The 27961-nt window shown below is 42.7% G+C and overlaps 1 protein-coding gene across 8 annotated transcripts in view; it reads left to right on the top strand.

Moving 5' to 3' along the window:
* The window catches only part of IL1RAPL2 (interleukin 1 receptor accessory protein like 2), a 373503-nt gene that overhangs the window by 327261 nt on the left and 18281 nt on the right, over positions 1-27961 (top strand). For all 8 annotated transcript variants that reach the window (XM_088062810.1, XM_088062814.1, XM_088062811.1 and 5 more), the window contains 2 exons: positions 19905-20034; positions 25430-25575. In XM_088062810.1, the coding sequence (XP_087918936.1) occupies positions 19905-20034; positions 25430-25575 (276 nt within the window). The remainder of the gene's footprint in view (positions 1-19904; positions 20035-25429; positions 25576-27961) is intronic.

Here is a 27961-nt window from a genome sequence, read left to right as displayed (position 1 = left end):
TGTTGACACAAATAAAGGTCAAATATTTGCTTTCTTGCAAAATACAAGGTGAATAAATAAAAGACACACTAAGTGTTTTTTCAAAATTGTAGAGTGGTATCATGCCTAGGACCCTAACCTGGGAAATGCATTCCTTAGAAGGTAACCTTCAAATCTTCTGAAGCATGTAGCATCTAGTTTGTGAGTATTAGTAGGAGTGAGACTTTTCTCATGTAATTTTATCCTTTCTTTTTAAGAAAATAAAATTCTGCAAGGCATCATTTAAAGGATTGAGGGATTTGCTAGCTAAATTATTATCTGTGTACTGCTCTAGGATAAAAGCATGAGTTTACTTGGGACAAGAAGTAAGGAATTGTTCTGCAAGACTAGGACAAAAGTATAAAACCAGGTCCTCTGAGGCTGGACATCTTGCTCTAAGGAGAAATTGTATTTCACAGAGTAGGTGGATGCTCCTTAGGAAAGACAGTAGCTGCAAATCATCCCACAATGCAGCCAAGCATGCTTTTCCTCACTGCCTCCAAAAGCAGATGCTAGAAGCAGTCTGTGGTACAATGGAACCAGGCAATTGCTTCTGTCCTTGAAGCAAAAAAAAAAGCTTTGAAGCTTTCCCCTTCATTGCTCTCCTGCATGGATGAATGGTAAGGAGCAGCCTTCTAGCTGTAAAAAACATCAGGTAAAGTTGAGATTCTGTCCCAAAAGAAAACCTGATTGCTATTGTCTTTCTTCTCTGTCCCATAGCCAAATGGCTGTAGGCATGAACCAGGCGCTGTGTGCTTTGGTGCTCTCAGAAGTGCCCTCAAACACAGGCTGTGTCTGTAGACTGACATCCTGAGATGCCATTTTTAACTCACTAAAATTTTAAATACCAGCAATCAGAACAAAATGGAGTTTTGGCTACCAACCCTCAATCCAAAGAGGCAGCGGCCTGATATGGTCTGCCTGAGTCAGGACTGAGATTCCAAATCTCAGCACTAGCGCTACCTTTTAAAATTTAAGCATCACTTGTACTGACAAATTGCTTCCTAAAGTGAAAACCTGGTATGAGAACAGCTTGCTGGAGTTCCGATAGGAACAGGGGAAGAAGGTGCATGTTGTGTGCCTGTAACAGAGCATTGAGGGGATGACTCATGTCTCTTAATCATTGCTTATTGTAGTACGTATGCTGGGCTCCTAGCAGGGCATGGAGATGTGCCTATAGGTAAGCCTGATTAAGATCTTGGGGGCAGAAGCACACTTTTGTGCTGTTCAGGAGAAGGGGCTCAGGTTGGCACCTGCCCCAGGGCTTTTCCTCTCTTCGGAAACAGATTGTGCAGTGTAACAAATTCTGGAGGAAATGAAGAATAGCAGCAGCAGGTGAGTCTGTGCTTCTGTAAAGCAGCAGATTCAGGTGTTGAACCTAAAGAACCTGGCCAGCCCTGGGAGACTGGTTTCCGTGGTTAGTTTTCTCTTTTTTGTGCTACTGGTTTTTCTTCTCTTTGTGTTTGAAATTTTGAACACTTTGTTCAACATTACTAGCCAATGGCAATAAGCTGTAGAGATGAGACTTTGCAGAGATATGAAGAGATATGAAGGGCAGGGGGAAAGAAGAGGTCTGAGAAATTGAAATGAGTAGGTTATATTGGTGACTAGTGATGTGGAGGAAGGAAATTTTTACCTGGTGTGCTTTGATGAGTAGTTAGAAGAGGAGACTGTAGTAGGCAGAAAAATCTCAAGAGGCTGAGTTTGCACGTCTGGAGCACATCTGGTGTAAAACAAAAGAAAATTGAATAACTTCTATTTTAAGTGAGTCTCTTTGGGAGATTTTCATTATCCTTTTTTTCAAGTTGGAAACATCTGAGCACATTTTTATTTGGGAGGGACCCAATATCAACTGCCAACTACTTCTCTGTGTCTGTGCATGGGAAGTAAGCTACTAATATGACTCACAGTGGTTCCATCTGTCACCTGTGATCACAGCAGGTCTCACTACTCAGGTTTTTATGTGAAACTGAATTCACTGAAAGAGTGATCATGTGTTTGAGATCTTACCATTCAAAGTCTGTTTGCAACCAAAAGCTTTATTGTGTGAACTGTCCTCATAAGGCTTCTCTTCCTTTCTGTTCAACTGTGGTTCCAAAGTGCAAACAGTGTATTTTTCTACTTGGGAGTAAAGATATATTTTCATTTTATTAAGAGAATACTTTGCCATCACTGGAAAACTAGACTTTTCTAGAAATCTAGCATATTGAAAATGAAAATATTTGGGGCTGTGGGGGAGTTAAGATACTTTTGATTGAGCTAAAATGGGTCACATCATGCTCTGGAATGACTTATAGTATCCTTGTACATCCAGTGTTTCTCTCAGTTACTCCAGCTGATATTTCATAGGTTGAGGGATGTACTGGAACAACTGTGCAAAAAAGTTACCTTCCCTTTCTACAGGGGTAGATGAGGAGAGAGAGACAGAGGGAGAGTCTGTGGATGGATGGATGGATGGATGGATGGATGGATGGATGGATGGATGGATGGATGGATGGATGGATGGATGGATGGATGGATCCAGACTCCAGGTGCCTGCAGTCCCTGATACAGCTCACCAACCCCTGGCAAAGCTGCCGGCCCAGCAGATAAGTCCTGCTTACACCCTGCCAGACACTCAGGTTTCCCTGCCTTGTGGACTGAGCTGGCTCACACTAAAGGCAAGTGACTGTCAGGGTGGTGACATTATCTGTGAAGTGTCTCAGGGTGGCCAGGAACAGAGGAAGGAAAAGCACAGATGAAAACAGGGCAGGCAGCAGCATTCTGTTGGACAACTCACACACTTTTGATTGCTTTTGGGTTTGAGGTTACATAAACCTTGTCTTCATGTTGTCCAAATTGAAATTTCTTTCTGTGAAACAGACTTTCCCTAGGCACTGGTGAGGCTCAGGGGCTCAGCTTTGGTGGAAGTGCTACTCAGGCTCTGCGTTTGCTTCTCTGCACAGTCGTGCACGTCAGCCTGGCTTTCACTTCATTTCCATGTGAGCAAGCAAAGAGCACCATCACAGAGGCTCTGAGCAGCTTGCAGATGACTTGACATGACAAAAGCAAAGTGCAGGGTGCCAGCAATCAGTATCTCCCATAAACTGCCTGTCATGTCTCCTTTCTTTTGCATCTAAAGCCAACCACAAAAGTAGGGCAGGCAGTGTCAGGGGGTGAGGCTGCTTGGGACCTCTTCTCCTGGTGGAGCAGGCCCACTTCAGCAGTGGTTGTGCACAGAAGGGCTGAAGTTTCTTTAACCCATTAAGAAAAGCTGTGTTAGCTCGAGTGGCTGCCCAGCATGGTGGCAGCACAGGTGGCCCAGGGTCCATGGGTTGTGAACAGGGGAGGCAGGGGATGGTGGCTGGATCACCAAGGGCGATCCACTACCCCATGCTCTGCTCCAAGCCTGTGGGCAGCAGGGACAAGCAGGCTGCTGCCATGGCATGGCTAATCCTGCCAGGGAGCAATAATGGGACTCCCCTGGCTGTGCCTTCCCTTGCAAGCCCAGCTCAGAGCAAATTCACTGCCAGTCATGGGCTTGCTGTTCCATTGGCATGTGGGGCAGATTTTCCTTCCTTGTCAAAAGTGACAGCAGCTGAAGAGCAGCCGTCCCCTACCAGCCTCTCTGGAGAAGTGTGGCCTTCAGTAGCAATACCCGTTGCACTGCTGAAACTGAGCTTGAGCTTATTTTGGTGAAGCACAGCCAAGTACCTCCACTGTGGCAGCCTTAGGAGTGGCAGTGCTGCTTTCAGGCAGGGTAGGCATAGTGCCAGGGTGACTGTGTAAGCAGCCCTGCTGGGGTTTAGGGAGGCCACAACATGTCCCTTTTATTCTCACAGTTGGGTGTTTCACTAATCATTGCTCAGGGGTATGAAAGGCACCTGAGCCCCACCTTTCTGTGGGTGGGAGCAAGAGCTCTCTGAGAAGGTCAACAGTTCCAGCAGAAAATTTGTAGGTGTCAGTAAATCTAATAGAGCTGAAAAACTAGTACTACAGGAGTCAATATAACAAGTAATTAATGTATTTTCTGTCTGTGGGGAAAATAAGAAACAATCAGCAACTCACTGGGAAAAAAAACCTCAACTTGTTTGCAAACAGAGCTGTGTTTCTGTGTGGAGCTGACTGTTAAAGAGGGTTTCATTAGGGGGACTGAAGCAGAGTGGGAGTGTCTGTGTAGTTAATTTGTTTGGCACTTGGGAATAGTGAGGGTTATGGGTCTGTTTGGCTGTTAATTACCTGAGGGATCCTGGTTTTCAAAGTACAGTGTTCTGCAGAGGTCTGTGCTCATTCCCTGGGCTCAGCTGTGAGCTTATCCTTAGTGGGGAATGACACAGGTAGAGACAGCACAAATCTGTCCTAACCTTCCCAGGGAAGTGCTGCTTTCATGCTCTTGCCCAATACCTGCACAGATCATTGGAGGGAATAGTTTCTGAGAAATACTGGACTGAAATGGAGCAGATGTAGCATAGAAGACAAGATATTAAGAGGCCTTCAGTGAATGCTGAAGTACACAGACCATACCCAAAAGAAGCTTTCTATCCATTCCCAGCTCAACACAGATGTAGTATTGGAGATTCAACCTGTAGGAGGCCTGACTATGGAGTTAAGGGCTATGGGGATGAGTGTTCAGTCAAGATGATTCCTGACAAATGTAAGTTACAGTATTTTTCTGATCCCTAGCCCAAAGAAGAATGAATCAGCTAAAGAAGGAGTTATGGTTTTGACAGAGAAATAAAAGAAATTGGCTCAGACATATTAGTTCTCAACAAGGCAGCACGGAAGACAATTATCCAAACAGAGAAAATTTTACACAGCCTTTTCTGTCCCTAATACTCAGCAGAGTCAGCAGAAGGCCTAAAGAAAAATCTCTCTGACTTCAAAGAGCAACAGCCCCCCAGGGCAGCTATCAACTGTGCACAGGTATCACCCTGCTCTGGGAGTCCTTTGTCAGTATTCCCCTGGGTGCTGGAGTGGGAAATAACAGCAAAGTGCTGCCATGTTCATATCACCCTGTGCTGGAGAAATAGTGTCTTTCTGAATTTGAAAATACATTCTGGACTAGAGCAGGTTTCTTCTACTGTATTTGTCTCTAGTTGGTATTGCTGCATGAGCTTTTGAGGACACAGGCAGCATCCCTTTAAAAATCCTAAAAAGGAACATTGTCAGGACGTTGGGGATGGGGTTTGGCTCAGCCTGTTGCCATCTGCAGGTACAGCTTTATTCAGTGCTCTGGAGGGTAGCAGATGCATGTCTCTAAAGGCCAGTCCTTTGCTCTCCTCCTGCCCATCTGTGTACAGTCAGACCATCACACTTCCAGACAATCACAATTACCTGGGTCCTTCCTTCATTTTGAGTGCTAGCAGGAGCTTTTCCAGAGGAGAGAAGATTAAGCCTGTAACCTTCCCTAGTTAATGCAGAGGTGAAGGCGACATAAAGGTTTCTGGCACTAGAATGAATGCTCAAATAACAATCTTGACACTGAAGTGGCCAAGGTTTCACATTAGACCTTGCAGGGAGCAGTTTAATTTCCTTCTTGGCGCTAGCACAGTTAAGAAAAGAGATAAGCAATAAAGAAGAGCAAAGCTTTTTCTCTTGGGATGGCTTTTTAAAGATCTTGTTCTGAGCTCCTAAGATAGTGCCTTATAACCAAACACCACTGTGGGCAAGATGGGGGAGTGGGGGCGAGGGGCATTCTGAGGCCCTAAGACTCTATAAAATCAAAGCTGCTTTCAGTGGGATCCAGCTTTGTTGCCGAGTGCTCCAGCACAGCTGCATCCAGATGCTGGACTAAAGGACAGGCTTGAATTTTTACCTGAGCCAGACAGGAGGTCACTGCTGTGCATAACAGGACTGACAGCACTGTCCACATGTAGGCAAAGGGCCCCTGCTTCCTGATTCCCCTTTGGGTTTGAAGAGGAGATGATATTTTTGAGATCACATAGGTTTACACAAAATTCTCAGGAGATTGCACTGAATAAATATGCTCATAACAAGGCTTTCACAGATGAAAATTCACACCGAGTTCCCCACAGCAGGGTATGTAGTTCCCTCTTCTCAACAGATTTCAGACTTGAATTCATAACATCTTCCTGCAAGTCTAGAGAAGACATGGCAGGCCTCTTCCCAAGAGTTGGTAGGAGGATGTGGGTAGAGATGAAGGATATTTATTTATTTAATAGATTTGGGGTTTTTTTTCTTCTTTCAAAAAAAGGTTTTTTTTAAACCTGCATGGGATTTGCATATCAGATGGAGGTCAAGGATCTCTTGCTCTGAGCCCACTTTCATCTCACAGTATGACCTGTTAGTGCCGTTTGCCATAGCCGTGGGAGATCCACAACCAAGCAATGTGGCCACCTGAGAAATTGCAAGGCAATGGGACCACCTTAGGGTGAATTCCCTGTTTCCCAGTGTAGTCCCACAAGCACACAAGATGTGGACTTTGTCTTATCCCATGCTGGTGGCAAGTAGGACAAGCTGGTGCCACCCAGACAGGTCTGTATTTGTAGCTTGCTCTGGTTTCAGTTTCCTCCTCTCAAAGCAGAGCTGGCTCCTGTTCCTCTGCTGCAGTGAGCCAAAGGCACCGCTTTCCTCTTCCTGCTGCCATCAGAAGGCCAATGTTAGTCCTTGCAGAGGCCATCCTTCCTTCTTTGTTTATCCAGCAGAATTCTGCAGGTGTTAAGTAATTTCCCTGCTAAGTCTTGGAATTCCCACTTTTTTCTACAAGCAGGTGGTATCTTATCACCATGAATTTCAAGAGAGTTCCCCTCTGCAAGAAGTTTCAGCTTGGGCCAAGGAAGGGGGCGGGGGGTGGGAGGTGTTGTTTGTTTGTTTTAATTTTTTGGAGTGTTCTGAATTATTGCCAATGAGCAATGTTGAGAATAGGGGTAAATTATAGGGAAATTGAAACCATGGGTTTTGTCTTCACTATGTGCAAAGAACCAGGGGGAAAAATAGTGATGGGGCAGAATTTAGGAGTTCTGAGTTACAGACTTCATTATTTGGCACTCAGGATAAAATGAGACAGATGCCTGTGCAACTAAAATTACACTTAATATGTGGTTAATGTGAATACTATCAATTGAATGCAAGAGGCTTAGGGTAAACCTGAGTCCTCACTGCTAATAGGTTTAGGGCAATTAGTGCCATTGACTTCTGTAAATCACATCTGTAACAGAAAAAATAACAAGGTCCTTTTCAATGTGGCATGTGGCTGATGTGATAGATTGTGTCTCAAATTACTGAGCATAAGGAGATGTCACTGTATCTCTTTAAAAAGGGGTAGTTTTACCTCTGAGAAGTTGTCTGAATTTAAAACATTTCTTATGACTGTTGCATCCTTAAGTCCCTGTTGCAAGTCTTATGTCTTGGTCAAAAAATTCTTAACCTAAGATTTTGGGGGAAAAAAGCTCCAAACACCAAAAACCAACCAACCAACCAGGAAAAACATTACATAAAACTGGGAGCTTTCTGTGTGATTGACATTTTTAAAAATACTGTCCACCTTGATGTTTTTTGTTTGGGTTTTTATCATGACTTCTTTTTTTAAACAATATGGACTAATAAAAATGTGCCCTTAAGTTTTTAGAAATTGTAAGAGATTGAACTTCCCTGTTAGTTCTTTATTGGACAACTGATGAACAATATTGATTCACTCAATAAGCAAAGTACAGGTTGTATTTATTGAACTGTTTTACTTTCCTAATCTCCCTGAATGTTATTTCAAAATTTAAATAAATGATAAATGGGAATTATTATTTACTGGAGTTAGCTTGGAGAAAACATTGCTCTGTGGCTTTTGTTTTTAAGTTTTTTTTGTAAATACAGTCTTTCTTTAGAATTCACTGTTGCCCTTACTCAGCATGGCACTTTAATAGATGCTTAAATTTAATCACTAGGAAACCCTCTCCCTATTCAGTGAAATGTTTAGGCATTTGCTGAGTTTTCAGCACATCAGTCAGTTGTAGATTTTCATTTGGGTACAAGCTAATCTGGGTGGCTGTGTCCCTGTTGGTCCCATTGTGCAGGGAAGTGGGAACTTGGGTCACCTTATCATGAGCCATGGCACATCCTGTCCTCTGTGGATGAGAGGCCACCTGCACAACAGAGGCCAAGTGAGGTGGCAGGAGTGATTAATTCATTATCAGAGGGATTGACATTTGTCTCTCATCCCCCTGACCAGGACTCAGCACTGCATTTGATTTATGTTAGGAAGGCTGGGAAAGCTGGAGAAATAAGAAGTTTGCAGCAGTCACTGCCTTTATGTCTGCACCCTTTTCTTAGCCCTCCCATCCCTTTCTCTTGCACTATCAGGACCATGGAAGCAGAGAGAGGAAAGGAGTTGGCTAACATCAAAATACCTGCATCAAGATGATATTCTGTTAACCACACTGATTTTTCTGGCCCTACATGCCTACTGCAGGGCACTACAGAGATATTAGTAAGCTAATCAGGGAGAACTCATTTTTTTACCAATATAGTTATACAAAACTGATATTGCAGTCTGTTCAGACCTTCCAAATTTACAGAGCAACATACTCTATGATTTAAACTTTATCTTATAGTCTAATAAGGAAATAAAATAAACAAAAATGACAAAAGGGCTCAATCCCCCTTTTTCCCAGACAAGTTTATTATGTAAATCCACTTACACAGAACTTGCAATGTTCCATAACTTGCAATGTCATGCACCTACCCATGACAGTGAGAGCACTCATTCTTCCTCCTCTGTCAAGTTGTGGGTGTCCCCTGTGTACTCCTTGCAGGAAGTATGGAAGTGTCAGCAATCTAGTTGCACTTGGATCAGCTTCAAAAGCTGTTTGGGCAAACTGATGTTTTATACCCTCCAGTTTTGGTCTATACCATTTCCGTAAGTCAGTGGATTCAGAGGAAATTTACAGACAAAGGATAGTGGCAAAACAGAGACAGCAATTTGAGGTGATAATAGTACATGAGATGGTTATAATACATGGTAGCCTCTGTCTGGCCACCTCTCCTGCTGTCTTTGACCTCATGGTGCTGCTCCCACCATATATCAGGCCTTAGCATGAGCTGTGGTAGCCAAAACCTAAGCAGGAGTTGAGTGAACAGTCACAAACTGTGTATGGAAATACCCCAGCTGACTCTTTAGATTCAGGCACACTAAAGTGTCACTTTTGTTATTAAGATAGACATCCACAGCGTGAAGCAGGAGCTTGCATTTGCTTTGTTCTTTCTCAGTGAAGAATTATCCATTCTATAGTCAATGTCTTGGGGGTGTTTGTCATTCTTTTGAGTCAACACAGAAGTTGGAAGAGGTTTAGTGTGATTTCTTCAGTCTGCTGCTGCCTGCTGCTGTTTTCCTTGGCAACCTTGATTGTACCCTCCTAAGTGGGGACTCACCCAGATGTGTGGCTGGATACCCCATACATACTCATGTGAGTTCAGATTTTGGCTGCATTGGTGGTGTAGTGGTTTAGGTTCGCCAATTTGAGTTTCCCAGCCAACGCACCAAATAATGTGGTGGGTTTTAGCTCTAGCTAAAATCACCAGGGTACTTACTCATTTCTTGCTATGAGACATGGATTAGGAGAAGGGCAAAACAGGCCTAAAACTTAAAAGGAATAAAGAAACTTTATTAACAGGACTACAAGAATAAGAAACCAGAATAAAACCTCCAGTCCCCCTGCCCAACTTTTATCTTTCCCAACTGACAACATGGAGACAAAACCTGGGATGTTTAAGGCAGTAGCAACTATGCAATAGTCTTCTGTCAGTCCTTGTAGGGAGAGTTTTCTCTTGTCATGCCATGGAGACCTCTCCACAAGAAACTGTTCCCTCATGGCTTTTCATTTCCATGAATAGCAGCTGCCTGGGAAACAATTCTGTCATTGTGACATTCCTCCCATTTTCCCAGCCCTCCTAGAGGTGTGTCCATGGGCCATGAACTCATGGGCTATTATTTTAAGGATGAGTTATTCAAAGGCAAAGGTTCTCTTTGTCTGTCTCTGTGATCATCTCTGGGAACAGAGGTTTTCTTCTTCCCTCCCTGGGCGCAAAGGGTCTTCATCAACTCTCATCTCTCTCTGTTCAAACTTCTCATGAGGTCACAGCTGCTTCAACATCTGCTTGGCTTCATCAGTGGATGCCTCTGTTCAGATCTACAGTTACAGGAATACTTCATTCCCCTAGTAGTCTTTCATGAATTAAAGGAGATATTTTCAGTATATCATTGTCCATCTCCATGGCCCTACCAAAAGAATATTTCAGCCCCATTTGGCATCTGCTCATCCTTCTTCCTTCTGAGGCTTGACTCCTTTTACTGACCTTGATGTTTTCATGTTGTCTTTTTGCGTGTCACTTTGTCCTTTTCTTTCCCTGGAGAGAGGGACAAGGTCTGCAGGTCTCATCTGTGTAGTGGAAGGGTTAAATCTTGCCCAGGTCATGGCAGTCATGGTGTTGGATTTCAGGCTGGGCTGGGCACCTCCCTCAGCCCTGCAGCCGCTGGTGAGGCGGGTGGTCCTCGGCCTGGAGCTGTCAGTGCTGGGCTTGGGGGTGTCAGCGAGTGTCAGCAGCCATGGCCAGCCTGGAGCCAGGTCCCCACAGCCTCCATCCCCCACCCACAGCCTCCATCCCCCACAGCCTCCATCCCCCACCCACAGCCTCCATCCCCCACAGCCTCCATCCCCCACCCACAGCCTCCATCTCCCACAGCCTCCATCTCCCACAGCCTCCATCCCCCACCCACAGCCTCCATCTCCCACAGCCTCCATCTCCCACAGCCTCCATCCCCCACCCACAGCCTCCATCTCCCACAGCCTCCATCCCCCACAGCCTCTGTTCCCCACCCACAGCCTCCATCTCCCACAGCCTCCATCCCCTCCCGGGAACCGCTGGGCTCCGGCCTGGCCTCCCCCAGGAGCACAGGCCGCAGGGGAGCGGGGCCGGCCCCATCAGAGCTCTGATACCTTTCCAGGCTGGAAAGAAAGAGTTCCCAAGCTTGTGGTTTTTAAAAGGTGGTATTCACAGAGGTGGACCTAATTTTCAATGGTGCAAAATGCTGTCGGTTCTCAGAACTGGCCAGCTGTTGGCCTAACAGGCGCAGAAGAAGCTTCCAGCAGCTTCTCTCAAAGAATCACTTCCATGCGTGGTTCTTACTGCTTTCCCTAAATGTCAAACCACAGGTGGCAATAGTACTCAGTTAGGATGGCCCTTCCATATACTTTCTTTACTTTGAAGCAAGGTTAATCTCTAGAAAGAGATGCTGGATTTCATCTTTTTTCTCCCCAGGAAGATCAAGGTGTACTTGCTCAGGAAACTGAAATGATTCTGAAATGAAAATCCTAACACAAGAATGTCTATAGAAAATTCAGTTCAAGGGCAAGCTGAATTGGAGAGCTGGAAACTCCTGAAGCTGGCGAGAAACAGCAATGTGAGGGGCAGGATCCTCCTCCCCCTCTAGCCAGGAGATTGATGTGAGGAGGTGGGAGCATCTCTTTGTGGTCCATCCCTTTGTAGCTCAAAGAAAGAGTTGGCTGTTCCTCCTTACCACTGTGGGACAGTAATCTAAGGAAACAAGTGTTCCCTGAATAATTCCTGCTCTTCTCTCAGAGCAGTGGGAGAAATGATGTCTGTGAGGGCATGAGGCCATGCCTGGGCCAGAGAGAAATTATTTTTTCCATTGCACTGTCTGCTTATTTCGCCTTATTCTGGATGTCACTGCTCTGCTGCCATCAGGCTGCCCCAGCCCTTGGAACTCCTCCACCAAGGGGACATTTTCCAAGTACCTGCAGGGCATTTCTCTTAAATAATGTTTCTGTTCCTCAAAATGCACAGAAATGAGATTTTCAGAAGGACCTCAGCATTGAGCACAAGTTAAAGCCAACACAAGGCGGCTGTCAAGCTGCTTCTGGAAATCCCACTAAGCATCTGTCTTCATTGTAGGTGTGTAACTGAAAAGCTAAAATCCTTGACTTTTAGTTACACCTGAGCTCTCAATGACTAAGATTTTAAGTTCTGACCCCAAGGCAGTTTAGAAAATAAGATAAAGGTTTTTACAGGATTTAGGTGAGGTTAACTTTTTTGGGGGGTGAGGGGGGGAGAAGGTAGCAGTTGGGATGTTTCTCTGGATGTTATTTTTTTTTAAGAAAGCTGCTCTAGGTGATTTTGCTTTGATTGATTCATTTTTGGAACATCTGATAAATTTTTATCAGCAACATTTCAGCCTTGTGTGTGTTTCTTAGTTTTGTTTTTCTCTGTGGGAGCTACAGTCAATAGCCAAGCCTACAAGCAGCCCTTGCAGTGGGTCATGGTGGTGTGATTTAAATTAGCAACAGTTGGGGCTGTATGGAATGACAGCAAATGCATTGACTTGTGTTCTTGGCAACAAACTGTCTAGAGGCTTAGTTGCTTTGTTTCATGTTTGGAATTCTGCTTGCTGTTAGTGTTATTTTTATTCTACTTTTTATATATGCTATTTGCTCACTTGAGTGAGGCAGAAAAGCACAAATATCTCGTGGCTGTGTGTTTTGTGATGTCTCAGGGCATAAGAAATAAGAGCAGAGCAAGAAAGAAAGTTAAAATTAAGATCATAAACTACAGAGGACAAAAAAAAAAAAAAAAAGACCTAAAGATCTCTTGCATTTTGCTTGTCAGGTTTTTGCCAGTCTCTTTCTTTTTATTGCCAAAGATTTGCCTTTGTTAAAAAGTTCATATGAGTGAAGAGCCAGCTTACTCTAAGTTATGCACTACTGCCATTTATTTTTCCTACACATCATTACAGCTGCCAGAATATTACTGTAGTGGCTGCATGTGCAGCTCATAGCACAGAGCCTTGCTTAGGGGAAGAGCACCTCCTTTAGTCTTCTTTTAGGCTTCTTTTAAAAACCTGGAGATTATATCTAATAAAATATATATATTATATGGGTGTGCTTTCACATGCTCTTAAATTGTTATGAAGTGAATATCTGGAGGCTAGTTAGGTTTGATTTCACTATAAATGTATCTTATTAAGAAAATTATTACCACTATCCAAGCAGGTTTCTTAATTTTCTTTAAAATGCTTTCAGTTCATTAATTCCTGGCTGAGCTTTAATTATGCAAATGTTTGGAAGGCTCATATGCAGTCATGAATCTACTGGCTGCTGGAATAGAATTTTGAAATATTATAGGATTTTCTGTAATCACGTTTTTTTTTAATGAGGGAAAATTATTTGGTATGAGTATGTTTTATTTTCATTGGATCCAGTAATTCTCAAAGTAGTCACTGAACTTAATGAGACCTTTACCTAAATGGGATAACATGGTTTAGCACACAGCTAGGTCTGTGTTCTGTAGAATAACCAGGTAAAAGAAGAGGGAAGAGAAGCCCTGGTACAGTAATTAGCACTGTCTTTATTGATCTTGTTGAGCAAAACAAAGCACGGAACCTCTGATCGAGTAGTGCTGGGATATGGCCCAGGGAAAATAAGGGATAATGTATCTGTGGTTTTTGTGGGGGTTTGCCTAAATTCAGTAGTGGGTGAATCTGTGAAGAATTTCAGTGCCACCTAAGCAGATGAGAGGAATAGAGGCTGAAGCCCCTGATGTGTGAGTGGTACTGCAGGGCTGTATTGAGAAGGGACTGGGAAACAGCTGATCAGCTCTGCTGGGTGGCACAAACAAAGCCCAAGCACAGCCTCAGCTGCCCCTGCCAAATACTCCTGACTGCTCTAGGACAGTGGTGAGCCCTGCGCAGAGTTTTTGTGCTTAGCAGCTCAGCCACAGAGCTGGGCTCTGATTCCAAGAGTGGGCAATGCTGTGGGTACCATTTGCTGCTGGACCACCCTCACATGCCCAGCAGCATCTCAGCCTGGTGTCAGCATCAGCCAGCCAAGCCAGGGCCATGGTTTGGGCTGGGCTGCACCCCCTCCATCTGCTGCTGGCTCTGCTGTCACTGCCCAGCACAGAGAGCAGCTCAGAGGATGTCTTTGCAAGGCACTTGGAGACAATTGACATTCTCTGCTAACTGCATAGAAACTACCACACACAGAGATTGTTTTTCATGAGTCAAGGTCTGTGTTGCCCCCGGTATTTGTTTTGTGCATAAATTGCAGGCATAAGCTCTGTCTCCCAGATCTTCTTACCCAGGATGTCCTTCTGAAAGAAAAGGAAATGTGTTCTTTGCTCCAGGGTTCTATACAACCCAGCCTGCCTTGCCAGGGGAATTTAAATCACTCTGCTGCTCTTTGGCCACTTTCTAGCACTTGTAAAGCACATTAGAACAATAATGTTCTTGTCAGTGACATGGTGATTTGCCTTGCAAACCTCACTGCCTGGAAAGTCAGCTTCAATTCTACAGACAGCCTGCAGAACACACTTACTGAGAAGTGATAAGTAACCTGCCTTTCTTGTCCTCTGTCTCAGCAAATGAAAGAAACAAAGCCCATGAAGTGCCTGCAAAACATCTGCATGTGTTGAAGCTGCTCCTTTGGCAGCAGTCAGAGTTCTCTCCTAGTCTTACAGGGAAAGAGACACAAGCACCATTATCAGAGAGGAGCTCCAATATGCAAACATCGATAACAGGGACTTGGAGTGATGGAATGATCTTCTGGTGGCAGCACTGCACACTCATCTGCCCTTCCATGTGTGTGCAGCACACACCCCTGCTGTAGATGAAAGCAGTGGATTAGCACTGGAGTTAGCGTTGGAGTGGAAGATGCAAATCTAGCTAGCAACGTGTGCAGGTCTGATTTTTGGAATTGCTTAGGACAGGAGGCCTTTGGCACTTTCAGTCAGTTCTGCCACTAGTTGGGAAGGCTCATCTGCTTCAGTTCAGGCTTGTTGAGAGCTGTATTTTATCTGGCACAAAAATTCAAGAGGAAAAACAATTCATATTTCAAGCTGTAGGAAAAAACATAGCACCCAGGGATACACAGATGACTTTGGTTGCTTGATGGGGTTGCCCTGAGATGGTATGCTCCATGAGTGAAGGTCTGATTTGCTGGAAACATATTCTCTGATGTGGGCTTCAAAGCCACAAAATACACCTGCCTGTGCAAAACAAGTGAAAAAGAACAAACTATCAATCTGCATTTAAAAAAAAAAGAAATCCTGAAAATGCCTTGGCGTAAGCCAGATGTGAAGAGCCTTTATCTTCCATGCTGGTCAGTCATCAAGGGATTGATGGCATTTAAGTTTTCAAAAGACAGGACAACTTTTAGGTATTTTAAGCTTCAATTATTTTATGCTTAAAGCATGTCTCATTCAAGAGAAACTGCTGCAGAAGTTGTGATTCTCTGTCGAAGCACGTTGGCCCTGCATTCTGAACCATTCCTGACTAAATTCTTTTGCAGACCCTTTTTCCATTATTAGCCAGTACTCGTACCACCATCAGGCTCTTTTGCTTGAATAATTGCATTTAATGTGGAATTCTCTTTACCAGAAAAAAAAAGTTGTTTGAATGTGTGGTAGAGTTCACACAGATTTACCGTGAAAATGACTGGTGAACACTGTACTCTAAGATTTAGCAATATTTTTTTTACTGACAGTGGTTGTGTCTTATCAGCTAGGAGCTTGCAACAAGCCTGCTCGACTGACAAGGCAGGGAGAAAAGCTAAAGCAGAGACTTCTGCTGAACTCCTTCACTATATCAAGGTGACTCCAGCAAAGCAGAAGACTCAGTGATGTCTACAAACAAGCTTTTTTACTTTCTTTCCTTGTTTCTTCAAACACTCTTTTAAATGTTGATTCATTAGTAATTCATTAATATTTTTTCTGTTCCTCAGCAAATGTTTTTATTACTTAATTATTTTATTAAGTAAAAAGGCATCTGAAATGTCTATCTGATCTAAACAGAATCCATCTGTAAATGGAAAACTTTTAGGATACTATTCATTCTAGGAGTTTTGATGTTGTTAATTAAATGATGCAAGGGAATATTTCTTAATAAGACCATTAGTAGTGGAACTACTGAAGGTCATGCAGAATAGCAGTAATGATGTGCAAAAGTTTAGGCCTTACCCAGGATGAATTGTTGGAGTTACATATTGCCTGCTAGTTCCTTCTGCCTGGAACTGTGACTCAGTGTGATACTGCATGGCTTGAAGCCAACCCTAAAACCAGGACCTGCAAAGGGGCACTTTCTATGCTCAGTGCCTCTTTCTCCACATATTCAAGGATACATTTAGGGACCAAAGAATTCAGCCTCATTTTTAGTATTGTGGTATTTGGGGGAGAATGTAGTGAAACATGCCATTTTCCTTTCTGGATGGGAATTGGCTGCAGTTCCGTGAAAACCAGTAGTAATAGGTTACTGCTGTAGCTGTGTGGTGATACAGCAGGAGAGGAGAAATCTCCCTTACTTTTCCATATGGAGGCTTATTTTGGGAGATGAGGTGGTTCTGCAGTGAAGTCAGGGTTACCTTTCTGATGGTGTCCCACTTCCAGAGACAAAAGGAGTGATGAGAGTTATAAACCAGAAGCTATTTCAGACAGCTACAGTAGAGTGAGATGTCCTTACCAGCTTGAGGAGTATCAGCACTGCAGGTGAGAGTCTGAATTCGAACGGGTCCTTGAAGTATCATCAAGCCCCAAATTCTTTCCACTCCAGGACAGATCAGGCCAACCCAGACCTGCATCATTCTGCTACTGAGATAAAAATTAGTTGTTCCCTGAGAAAAAGCTGTTTATGCCACCCTCTGATCAGTGATGGGTTTGCAGAGGAGATGGACTACAGGGTTTTTCAAGTGTTGCCAGTACCAAACTTTGAGCTGAAAATATGAACTCACTCCAGATTTTCCTGTTCATGTATTCGTTTATTTTGCTTGTTTCCCTGGTGGCAAAGCTAGGAAATAGATCTGCCCAGGCACATTCAGAGCATGCGGGTTGTCATGGTAAAGGTTCCTGATGCTTTATATTGGGTTTATTTATTACAGAAGCTGTCTACCAACAGCTGGGGTTTTTAAGTTTTCCTATCTGTGTAGAAAACTTCTTATTTCTTCAAACCAGACATTATTACCTCAGGGTATTTACTCTGCATGTATAGGAATCTTAGTCTCACCTTGGAATATTTTCATTTCTCGGGGCTTGTTTTTTAAGTGAAAATCTGCTGGTTTGAGGAAAAGCACATTCTGTAAGGTATTTTGCCTGTAACACTTAATGTCCAGCATGGTGTGCCAGGAAAAGGGCAAATACTGTCAAAGCTGATAGGCCTCGTCTATCCTTTTTCTTTTTCACATTGCTACAATGTCTATTTCCATTAATATCAAGCATGGACTGAGCAGCCACATGCTAGGAATCACCAAGTGGTATTTAAAAAGATGTGTATCATGACTCCAAGGCAAGCAGCACAAAAGACCTCACACCATGCAGGCATTCAGCATGTTGGGAAAAGGTGAGGTAGATATAGCCAGAGGTTCCAGTTGTCCCCTCTCTCCATGGAGGACACACAGCACCTCACAGGGTTGGGTGAGCTTGCAGTGGAATTAAATGTCTGCCTAGAAGTGTTTCTGACTCTTTATTAGTTAGTGAAGTTTTGAACTTTCTCTGGTGGTTATCAGTGTTGTGGGATGTGCAGATAATGAATACCCACCCCTTCTTCTCCCCTGTATGTCTGGGCTAGTTGTGTAATCTGCCAGCATCTCCATGTGTTCAGGGGCCAGCTGTGGTGCCAGAGTTCATTGTGAATATGGAGATAATGAAAGAGTCTGGAAAACATTTTCAGGATAAACATTTTCCATTTTTGTCTTTTGCTATTTGAGAAACAGAGACTCAAGTACAGCCTGTAAATCTTTCTTGCTGTATCCTAATGTTTCAAAAGGACTTGTAATTTTGGATCTTGACTTGGAAACAATTTAAAGGCGACTGTTTTTCCGTGACTGGGAGTGCTGTGCTTCCTGACTAATCAGACTCTTTAGATATGTCTTAAATTGGGCACTGAAATAATAGATAGACAAGTGCAAGTAGTTGACTCAGCTCTATGGGGGTTTAGGCAAAGGCACTTGAAGACACAGCTCTGATATGCTCTGAGTGTGCACACAGCAAGTTACCACTCCTGGGCAGTCAAGAGGTGAATGATTAAGGCACAGTAAGTCAATCATGGGAAACCATTAACCCATGCTCAACCAAGTGGTGTGCTCCAAATGATTAGCCCCTCCTTGTAGACCTGTTCTATTTCAGCCAAGAGAGTCTCCTGCTGACACGGAGAACACCTGACATAATAAAACATTTCTTTTGAATACAGTAAAATTCATTATTGAGGTTTTCCATGCTTGATCGAAGCCCTGAAAAATTCAGCAGGAGTCTCCACTGACATTAAATGAGGTCTGTTTCCCAGCTAAGTTGCTGATGCTACACCTGCTCCGTAACCTGGAGCACTGATGTGAAGTAAAACAGGCAAAGAAAAGTGGATGCAGCAGCTGTATGTGCATACTGAGGGAATGGGCACACTTCTTCAAAAGTTGTTCAGTTGCTGGAGGTTTTTCTGAGGGTTTTGTCTGTTTGATGCCTTTCCTTTCCTTTCCTTTCCTTTCCTTTCCTTTCCTTTCCTTTCCTTTCCTTTCCTTTCCTTTCCTTTCCTTTCCTTTCCTTTCCTTTCCTTTCCTTTCCTTTCCTTTCCTTTCCTTTCCTTTCCTTTCCTTTCCCTTCCCTTTCCTTCCTTCCCTTCCCTTCCCTTCCCTTCCCTTCCCTTCCCTTCCCTTCCCTTCCCTTCCCTTCCCTTCCTTCCCTTCCCTTCCCTTCCCTTCCCTTCCCTTCCCTTCCCTGCCCTTCCCTTCCCTGCCCTTCCCTGCCCTTCCCTGCCCTGCCCTTCCCTGCCCTGCCCTTCCCTTCCCTTCCCTTCCCTTCCCTTCCCTTCCCTTCCCTTCCCTTCCCTTCCCTTCCCTTCCCTTCCCTTCCCTTCCCTTCCCTTCCCTTCCCTTCCCTTCCCTTCCCTTCCCTTCCCTTCCCTTCCCTTCCCTTCCCTTCCCTTCCCTTCCCTTCCCTTCCCTTCCCTTCCCTTCCCTTCCCTTCCCTTCCCTTCCCTTCCCTTCCCTTCCCTTCCCTTCCCCTCCCCTCCCCTCCCCTCCCCTCCCCTCCCCTCCCCTCCCCTCCCCTCCCTTCCCCTCCCCTTTTTTCTTTCCTTTCCTTCCTTTTTCTTCTTTTTGCTTTTTTGTTTTCATTTTCCTCTGCAGGCAAGCAACCATCTGTCCTGGCTGTGTAAGCACAGTCCAGGGCTACCTCTAACAGTTAAAACTGTAACCAAAGTCCCAGTTAAATGCTGAATTCTTGAAGAGAAAAGAAATTTGACTAATTTCCAAGATTTATTTTCTTTTTTCTGGAAGTATTCTGCAGAGGTGAAAGAAATAATTCTTTATTCTATTGCTTGAATAATGCTTTGAAGTTTGCTCCTTAGCCAAAAGCCTGTTGACAGTAACATCAGCGTTGGGCTGACTGGGATCACGTATTTCTTAGGAATCTTTAAAAGCTCTCTGAGCAGCTCACCAAGGTTTGATTAACATTTGATTTCTATCTAAGTGAGGAAGGAATTATTGCTCTGTCTTTTTATGGGTGGATAAGGAGCAATCATTCAGTGATTTACCTGCCTTTTAGGGACAAATCTCTAGTCCTGGTAGAGATCCCAGGAGTTTGACAGGGAAGTCACTCCTTTCTTTTTAGAACCATTCTGGTGTCACCTTATGTTGCCACCATTTCCGTACCTTTTCATTGTGCACGTACTATTTTTCTCAGAAAAACTAAATGATGGATAACCTCAGAGTTTTATTTTACAGCTATTTCCAGTAGATGCAAATCAACATTACTCTTTTTTCCATGGTTTATAGTTATTCTTTCTATTTTTTCCCCCCTCCAAATTTTAAGAAGGAGGTTTATTTGAGGTGTTGATGTTTCTTATAATCATTTTCTCACTAGTAGCTGTGACAAAGTCTAATCTTCTCTCTTCCTTTTGTCCTCAGGAAATCCACTGACTGTGGCCTGCAAAGCTTTCTTTGGATTCAGTGGAGAATCAGGCCCCATGATCTACTGGATGAAAGGGGAAAAATTCATAGAAGAATTAGAAGGTCACATTAGAGAAGGCGAAGTCAGGTACTTTTTGGATTATTTACTATTAAAAATACTGTATGTCCCACTACCCTGTTGGGTTGACAAGTTTTTAATTGAAAGTGGAAATAATTTTCTGTTTGATAAGTGATGGATGACTTGGAGCCAGGGCTGTGTGAGTTCTTCCCTCTCCTTTGTAGTGAGTACACTATAAAGACAGAGTAGCTTGTGTATATGCCTGAAAATCTGTTAGCAAATTCCCCTGATAGTTGGTAGCTGAACATCTCCTGAGTGTTCCAGGGGTGGATTTTAGCCCTGTGTGGGAATGGTAATGTCCACTGCAGGCATCCTGCGGGACCTGCCCTAGCAAGACAACATCCATTTCAGCACCACTGTTAATCTTGAAGATAAATGGTCTCCTGTCAAGTCACCATACTTTTTCTCTTCTGCTGAACATGTTGTGTGTGTGTGATACAACTGTCAGTGTGCCTTAACCAGAGCCTTCTAGAAGCAGTTTTTGTTCCTCCCAGCCTAACACATAAGGGAGAGAAAGTGGCTGTGTCCAATATCCAATTTGGGCTTGGCTTTTTCTCAGGTGCTGGTTATCACTTGATGTAAGCTGTAAAGAAAACACACTTGTATCCCCATGAACTTCCATGGAATTTACAACTGACAGTGCCTCATTCTCTTCCTCAGTAATTACCTGATAATTCTTTGAGCAAAGACTAAGTTATGGTTATACTACGGGCACGGTGGTCCCAGCTCCTATAGATACAATGAATATAGATTATAATACAATGAATATGGATTATAAAGAAAGCCAAGGTCTTTTCACTTTCCAGCGCACATTTTTTTAATCTTATGTCTGAGTTTTCTGTTTCTTGTAAAGGTGATTTTGGAGAGCAAGCAGAAAGAGGTCCCTTTGCTTTATTACTTGATCAATAATGTGAAGTTCAGCCATTTAGCCACAAGTTATTAAGATATACTTAATTGCACACAGATTAGATTTATCTTACATTGCCATTGTACAGTCCTCTTTTGTGCTTCTGACAAATCACAAGAAGCAATTATTGGAAACTTTTGCCATTGTAAGTAATCAGCACTTAATGATGTGCTCTCTCTGGTGTGTATATATATGAACAGAGTGATTTTGGTCATGGTCTTCCTCTGCATCAGGACAATTTGAGGTTTGTATTTAAAGAGTGCTCCTGTGCAGTTCAAAACTTTTCCTTTATGTACATTTATTAGTGAAACTGAGTTTGAAAAGGCTGTTACTTGTCCTTTGTTATGCCATCTCATTGCATATTCATGTTTCAAATTAATTTGTGACAAGTCACTTTTTTCATTTCACCGAAGTGCTTTGACTCAGTTTACAGACCCTTCACAAGTCAGTGAATCTTCTCTTCAGCAAAGCTACTTACCACATACCTAATCTCCTGTGATCACTGCCAGCATTTAAAACAGCATTTTCCAAAACATACTGCATCATTACCAGCAGTGCCCCAGTCCATCCCTTTTTTTAATTTAGAAGTAGCTATGGCAACTGAAGTGGTAACTTTTTGCAAATGATTTTTTGCCCTTAACAGCTCTTGTTTTTGTGTTCCATTACAGGTATGCTGCTTCAGGGGAACCTAAGCAGCACTGATTGTTCTGTCAGTGCCCTGAGGCAGCCCACATCTTCCACCCAGTTGTATTTATTGATGTATTTAAAAATTGTCATGTGTGTTTCAAATTTGATGAGCCATGGTGAACTTGCTGGTTAGATGCCTTTTTAATCAGTTTGCTTCTCTATGGTATTACCAGGACATTTCATTTTCAGAAGCTAGGAGTAATACAGAATTGTTAGAACCAGAACAAGATACTCCATGGGCTGTTCCTTTGGTACATTTTAACTCTGCATCCCCCATCTTGAATTAGTTCACAAATTTAGTAGCACTCTGAATTTATGGTGCTGTCCTTACCCTGGACTGTGCCTGTCCATTGCTGGATTTTTTGTGTATGATGAGAGTTCAGGTTTGCAAATGAATGACGTGTGGGAGCAGAAACCCAGTGTGCAAGGTTAGCATTCGCTGTGCTGTCATGAAAGCACTAAAATAAGGATGCATGTAACAGAGCATTCCTGTTCAAATCAAATCCATGGGATTTGGTAAGCACCCTTCACCAAGAGTAACTGTGTAACTCTGGGATTTTCAGTATTTATTAGACCTTTTTAACAAAGCCTCACAATAAAATGTAACTCATCAGCATTGCAGAACTTGGAGGCAATGATGCCCTGTCTTACTTGCCTTCCTTGCTGCCCCCTTGCCTTCCCTTGAATTAAGATTCCCAGGTGTTAGATGTGTGGGGGGAAAGGAGGAAGAGACTTTGCTTGCCAGGTGGGTTTTTCACAGAAGTAATAAAAATGTCATGTAAATTGAACCAGAGTTACTAAAAAAGCAATCAGAGTCTTTAAGCATGTCTGCAGAGTTGTCAGTTGTACCTAATTATTAAAGCAGCCCACAGCAAATTTCAACACTGGCTCTCTGCCGTGGCAAATTATTTTCATACATAAATATTGCTCTCTAAGTCACCTATGAGTTGCTTTTTTTTCCTCTTCAGGCAACAGAATAGTCATAATGCTCATCTTGTAAAGTATGTTTGTCCTTGTTTTGTCTCTCTTGTCCATTTTTAAAGTAGAAAAGTTTAACTCATCCTAGAGGCATAAAAAGAGGTGAATGGAGACATTTTGAATGGCAGCCTTATTTCTTCCGCATGATTTACCACCCACAGAAGTCAACGGATGGTTATGAAACACTCAAACAAGATGAGGATGTTGTTTTCTGTTAGGAGGGGGTGCTGGGGGCAGGAGGCAGAACTCCCACAGCTGCCTGGCTGATGTGCTGGGTACTTTGCAGAGAAGTACAGAAGCAACAACCCTCTCTTGAAAAGCTTATACTACTCAAGTAGACAAATTCAGGGCAGAGAATAAGAAACACAATGCAAGAAAGCGAGAGGGAAGGTCACTGTCATGCTGCCGGTTGAACGACTTTGCTTTGGAGAGGTGCTTGTGTACACACAGATCTGTCCTTTCATCTACAGCCTGTTGTTAAGGAGTAGAAGGGAGGGAGTCAACTTCATAACACTGTTCACTGTCCAGATCCTCAGCTTTATAAAGAATGAAAGTTTCCTTTTTGCTAAGTTCCAACTCTCAGGAGAATTAAGGTTTGCAATTAATGCCTCGGTCTTGCAGAGAGACCCAAGTGAACCTTTCTTATGGCCTTTCTATCTGTGGTCGTATAAAAACTAAAAATTTTAGGAAAATATGGTCTCAAAGTAAAAGTGTTTTAAATTCAGGTTCAACTTAGTGCATACAGGCACTGGGAAAATATGACCAAGGATTTGAAAAATCCAAACCATTGCATAATTTTCAAATAAACCATTTCTATTCTGTAATGACACTTCCTTTTTAAAATTCATATTCTTACCTGAAAATTATTCACTAGACAAAATGTTTTGTTTCAGATCAAATAAAGTGCTTCAGCCTGGAGAAAAATAAGGCACTGAGTCTTGTTTTTACATCACTCACCTTGTATTTCTCTCTTTCCATTCTGTTTGTTGTGAGTTGTCAAGCACCATTAATTTAACTATGCATTAAATGTTGTAATTACTCTTACAGTTTTTTCAGCAGCCTAGAAAGAGTGAGTTATTCTTTTCTCAACTTGTGGGAGCTGGCATGTATTGACAGATGATGCTGGTCAACTTTCCCCCAACTCAGATAGGGACAGAGCTTCATCTTCTGGGTGTGCAGCAAATGCTGTTGCACTTTTAATATCTTACTTGTTGATATTGTATTCCTTTTCTAGCCCAAAAATATTGTGTTGTCACCCTGAAAATTGAGCCTTCTGATAATGTTTTCATAGTTTTAGTTACTTTCCCATGAAAGTCCTATAAACATAAGTTGTTTATCACATTCCTTCTGAGAAACACCTTTTGATGGACCTTTCACATGACCGATGTTCTTGGGAAGGTGGTAACTTAATTATCCAATCCAAACTTAATTAGTTTTCAAATGCAAAACACAAATGCACACACACACACACTCCCTACTCTGCTTTTAAACTGTTTTTCCACTTGCTTTTTTGCAAGTTATGCTGCCACAATGAAAGAGGCTGACTTGTTGTGGATGCTCTGGTGCCTCTTCTGAGTAACTGCTGAGATGTGTTTATAGCAATCAGGCTTGCATTTTTGATTGTCCAGTGCAATGCCCTCAAACTTCTCTTTTGATTTGTTTTCGATTTGTTTGGAGTTCCATGGATGCCATGTGACATCATGTACATAAGGAAATGTGTTTACACAAAATGTCTTTAGTTTATAATAGAGAAGCTTGGGGTTTGCCATTACTGACAACTGCGAATGTCTCCAGCAGCAGTTTCCATCCAGAGCAGGCAGCACTCTGGTTTATTATTTCCTGTCCAGTTTCCTCCTTTCGGTCTTGGGAGAAAATATTTCATCTTTGGTGAACCTGGGTTTTATTTATACCTTTACCTCACAGTGCTGCACACACTCTTTTCAGAGAACAGACTCACTGAAGTGCCATGTACAGTGGTGAGTTCACAGCTACCGCTCATTTTCTTTTTACCCTCTCATGCAGCATTACACAAACAGGGTCAAATTAACCTGGTGGATTTTACTTGACATTTTCCTGTTTAAAGGAAAAGCAACTTTTTCTTGAGCAAGTGATAAGCCTTTTGAGAGAATAGGGTATTGTATTTTTAGACTTGATGTCAGCAACAGAAAACTTGCATTTACTTTGCATTCTTTTTAATGTTCACATGAGAACAAGGACATGAAAAGGCTGTACCTCTGGCCTAAAAGTCTGCTAGCACTTTTATTCAATTTGTGGGGATTTTGCATGTCTCCTCTTTTCTCTCAAAGGAGCAGAGAGTTCTTGTTCTAGATACTGTTCCTCTTAAAAGCCAGAAAACAGAGGAAAATTCCTGAGAGTAGCACAGCTCCTTTTGTTGATTTTCCAGACTGAATTAAAATGTATCACAATACCCAGCCTTTAAATTGCGCTGTAATTTGTTCGCTGATGGTTTAGTAGCACATCCTGCTTCTGGAAAATGGATATTTGTTGCTTCTTTTAAAAGAAGCATTGTTTTCAGCATTTAATTCTGATGGAGCCAATGTAAAGAAGCCACACATAACCATTGTGCTCAAGGCTACTCTTCCTGTGCTTGGTTCAGCTCCTCACTAGACATGGCAGGAGAAAAAGCCTCCTGGTGGTCATGAAAAATGCCTCTGTGAAGCCTCTTTCAGGCAACATGGGTCTCTTTTAAGTCCTTCTCCAGGAGTGAAGGAGGCCAAGGAACATTATCTTGTGCTGAGAAATCATTGTGCTTTTGGGCATCTGCCATCAGTTTTAATTCAGTTAAAGCAAAGGCTGTATCCTTCCTTTCAGACTGCTCAGAGAACATCTTGGAGAAAAAGAAGTTGAGTTGACATTGATCTTCGATGCTGTAGAGGAGGCAGACCTGGCTAACTACACGTGTCACGTGGAGAACAGAAATGGACGGAAACATGCCAGTGTTCTTCTGCGCAAAAAAGGTAATTTTCCCTTTTTAGTTATCTGTGATCTCACCTGCCTCAGCAGCAGCACATCAGAGGTCCTGCTGACCTCCCTGAGCCAGGCTGGATTCCTGTGTGCCTGCTTGGAGCTGAAGTGTGCTTGTGTACAGCTTCAGTTTACCATTTGTGGGAAAAAATTGTGGATTGTTCTTCTTTGTCTAGCAAATCGGCCTTGCAGGTGATGCACTTGCCTGGAATACAGTACAGTAAGGCACCAATAATCACGGGAAGTATTTTGGACTAAACAACCCATGACTTTGACCCAGAATTGTCTGACTAGGCCAGTTAAAACATACATTCCTTAGAACAGGTGTCCTGGCAGTGAGGTCAGATGTTCTCATGTTTCTCCACTTCCTGGCTTTGTGTTTTAAATTGAAAACTTCAAGCTGTCTCCAAGCAATTTTGCATCAGGAAGGAAAACATGCAGTGGGAGCTGCAAATACGTGGAGAGTTACTCTATCATGATCATCTTGCTTGATACTGTTCCTGAATGGGGAACACCACTACTGACAAAATATCTGTAGCAGAAGTGAAACCGTTTGGATTTGAATGTGCCAAATTTAAAAGTGCTACTGTGCTCTGTGTTTGAAAAAGTCATTATCAAAGGAGTGTAACAGTATCTCATGGCAATTCTTCTGTTGTTTGTTCAGTCAGCTCTCCTATTCATAACTAAGCTGACATTTAGATTGGATGGTGATCTCTCTGAGATACAGCATATTAGGAAATACAAAAGCTGTAAGATAGTAATTGTTGGGAAAGCAAAGGAAGGTTCCACCCTTGGGGCAAAGCTGTTATGTGAAACCACAGATCAGCACAGGAGATTGACTAAAGAGTTGATACATTGTCCAGACCTCTGACATCATTCTTAGATGTAAATTATTTTGCCAAAACAGGAGAAGAATTGTTTTCATTAGGCAAACCTGGAAGGTCAGTTCCAGTCCTTTGTGTGCTTTCACTGTGGCAAAGTTGGAATAAAGGAATGTTGATCTAGCAAATCATTCTACTGTCTACTACAAACTTAGATACAGGAGGGCAGGAAGGCTCTGCAGAGGGATCTGGACAGGCTGGATCCATGGGCTGAGAACAATTGTATGAGGTTCCACAAGGCCAAGTGCTTGATCCTGCTCTTGGGTCACAGCAAGCTCTAGGCTGGGGCAGAGGGGCTGGAATGCTGCCAGGTGGCAAAGGATCTGGGGATGCTGGAGTCACCATCCCTGCAGGGATTTGAAAGCCGTGTAGGTGTGGACACGGTTCAGTGGAGGCCTTGGCAGCTGCGTTAATGGTTGGACTCAATCATCTGGGAGGTATTTTCCAACCAAAACAATTCTAGAATTCTGTGATCTTTAGATCACAGACAGACAGGTTGTCACAGCTTTAATTAGGGAATCTGGTCATCATGACGAAGGATTAGTCTCTCTAGTGCAAAAAGCGTTCTACCTTTCCTTCCTGAACCTCATAAATATACAACTGATAGTAAGTATATCTCTGTTGGCACTGATAAATGTTCTGATGTGTGCATATAGTAGAATAACAAGCTTGGTTTATTTATAACAAAAAAATGCCGATATTTCAGAGCTCTGCTGGAATTATGGAAGAAGCACTGCTGAATACAGAATTTGGAGGTGGAAAGGATCACTTTGCAGCTACTATTTCATTTCTCTCTGCACTGTGGCTGTAGAAAACTTATATTCCCCTCAGGCACTCTCAGTAGTTGATTTTCAAGCTATTAAAGAGTCATTTAAAATAACCACTATATTTTACTGTGTCCTTTGACTGCCTGTCCCATTGTCCTGTTTGTTATTTATTAAGTTTTCACAAATACTTGACTGAACTTTTCCTTTCTGCAACTTGATTTAATTACTTCTTATCCTAACTTTCTCCAGCTTAGATTTTACTGTAGATATTCATGAGACAGGAAATACTACTGTATTTACTGAGCTGGGACAAGATTTAGGGCAGGACTTGCAGAAAGCTGTTGACCAGCATCCTCTGTGTGTGTCAAAGAAGGGATTTCTACTGCAAACTGCTGCAGCACAGATCTCTCAGTCGGAGAAATCCCCCTCCCTCCAAAGTCCTAGGTGTTAAGAGCTGCATTATCCATATTTGACAAGAGTCACTTGTAGTTCTGTTCTGTCTCCATACCTGCCCTCTTCTGTTTTTTTTTCTGGTTTGGATGAAAAATAGGAATAAACCGAAAATCTAAGTTGTAGATGTTGTATAAGATTTTCTAGTTCTTGTTTTGACATCAGATGTTTTAGCACATCATTTGTTTGGAAAAAAAAAGTAAAATTAGTTGTTCAAATATTTCAGGGAAAATACATTAAGGTCTTTTTCAGTATTAGTGGTACAGTCCCCACAAACCTTC

The sequence above is a fragment of the Pseudopodoces humilis genome, chromosome 15 (genome assembly GCF_049639895.1).
Source record: "Pseudopodoces humilis isolate 2021_Gansu_Grassland_sample_001 chromosome 15, ASM4963989v1, whole genome shotgun sequence".
Classification (NCBI taxonomy): domain Eukaryota; kingdom Metazoa; phylum Chordata; class Aves; order Passeriformes; family Paridae; genus Pseudopodoces; species Pseudopodoces humilis.
The sequence above is the reverse complement of the archived record's forward strand: the minus strand, read 5'-3'. Positions and strand labels throughout refer to the sequence as shown.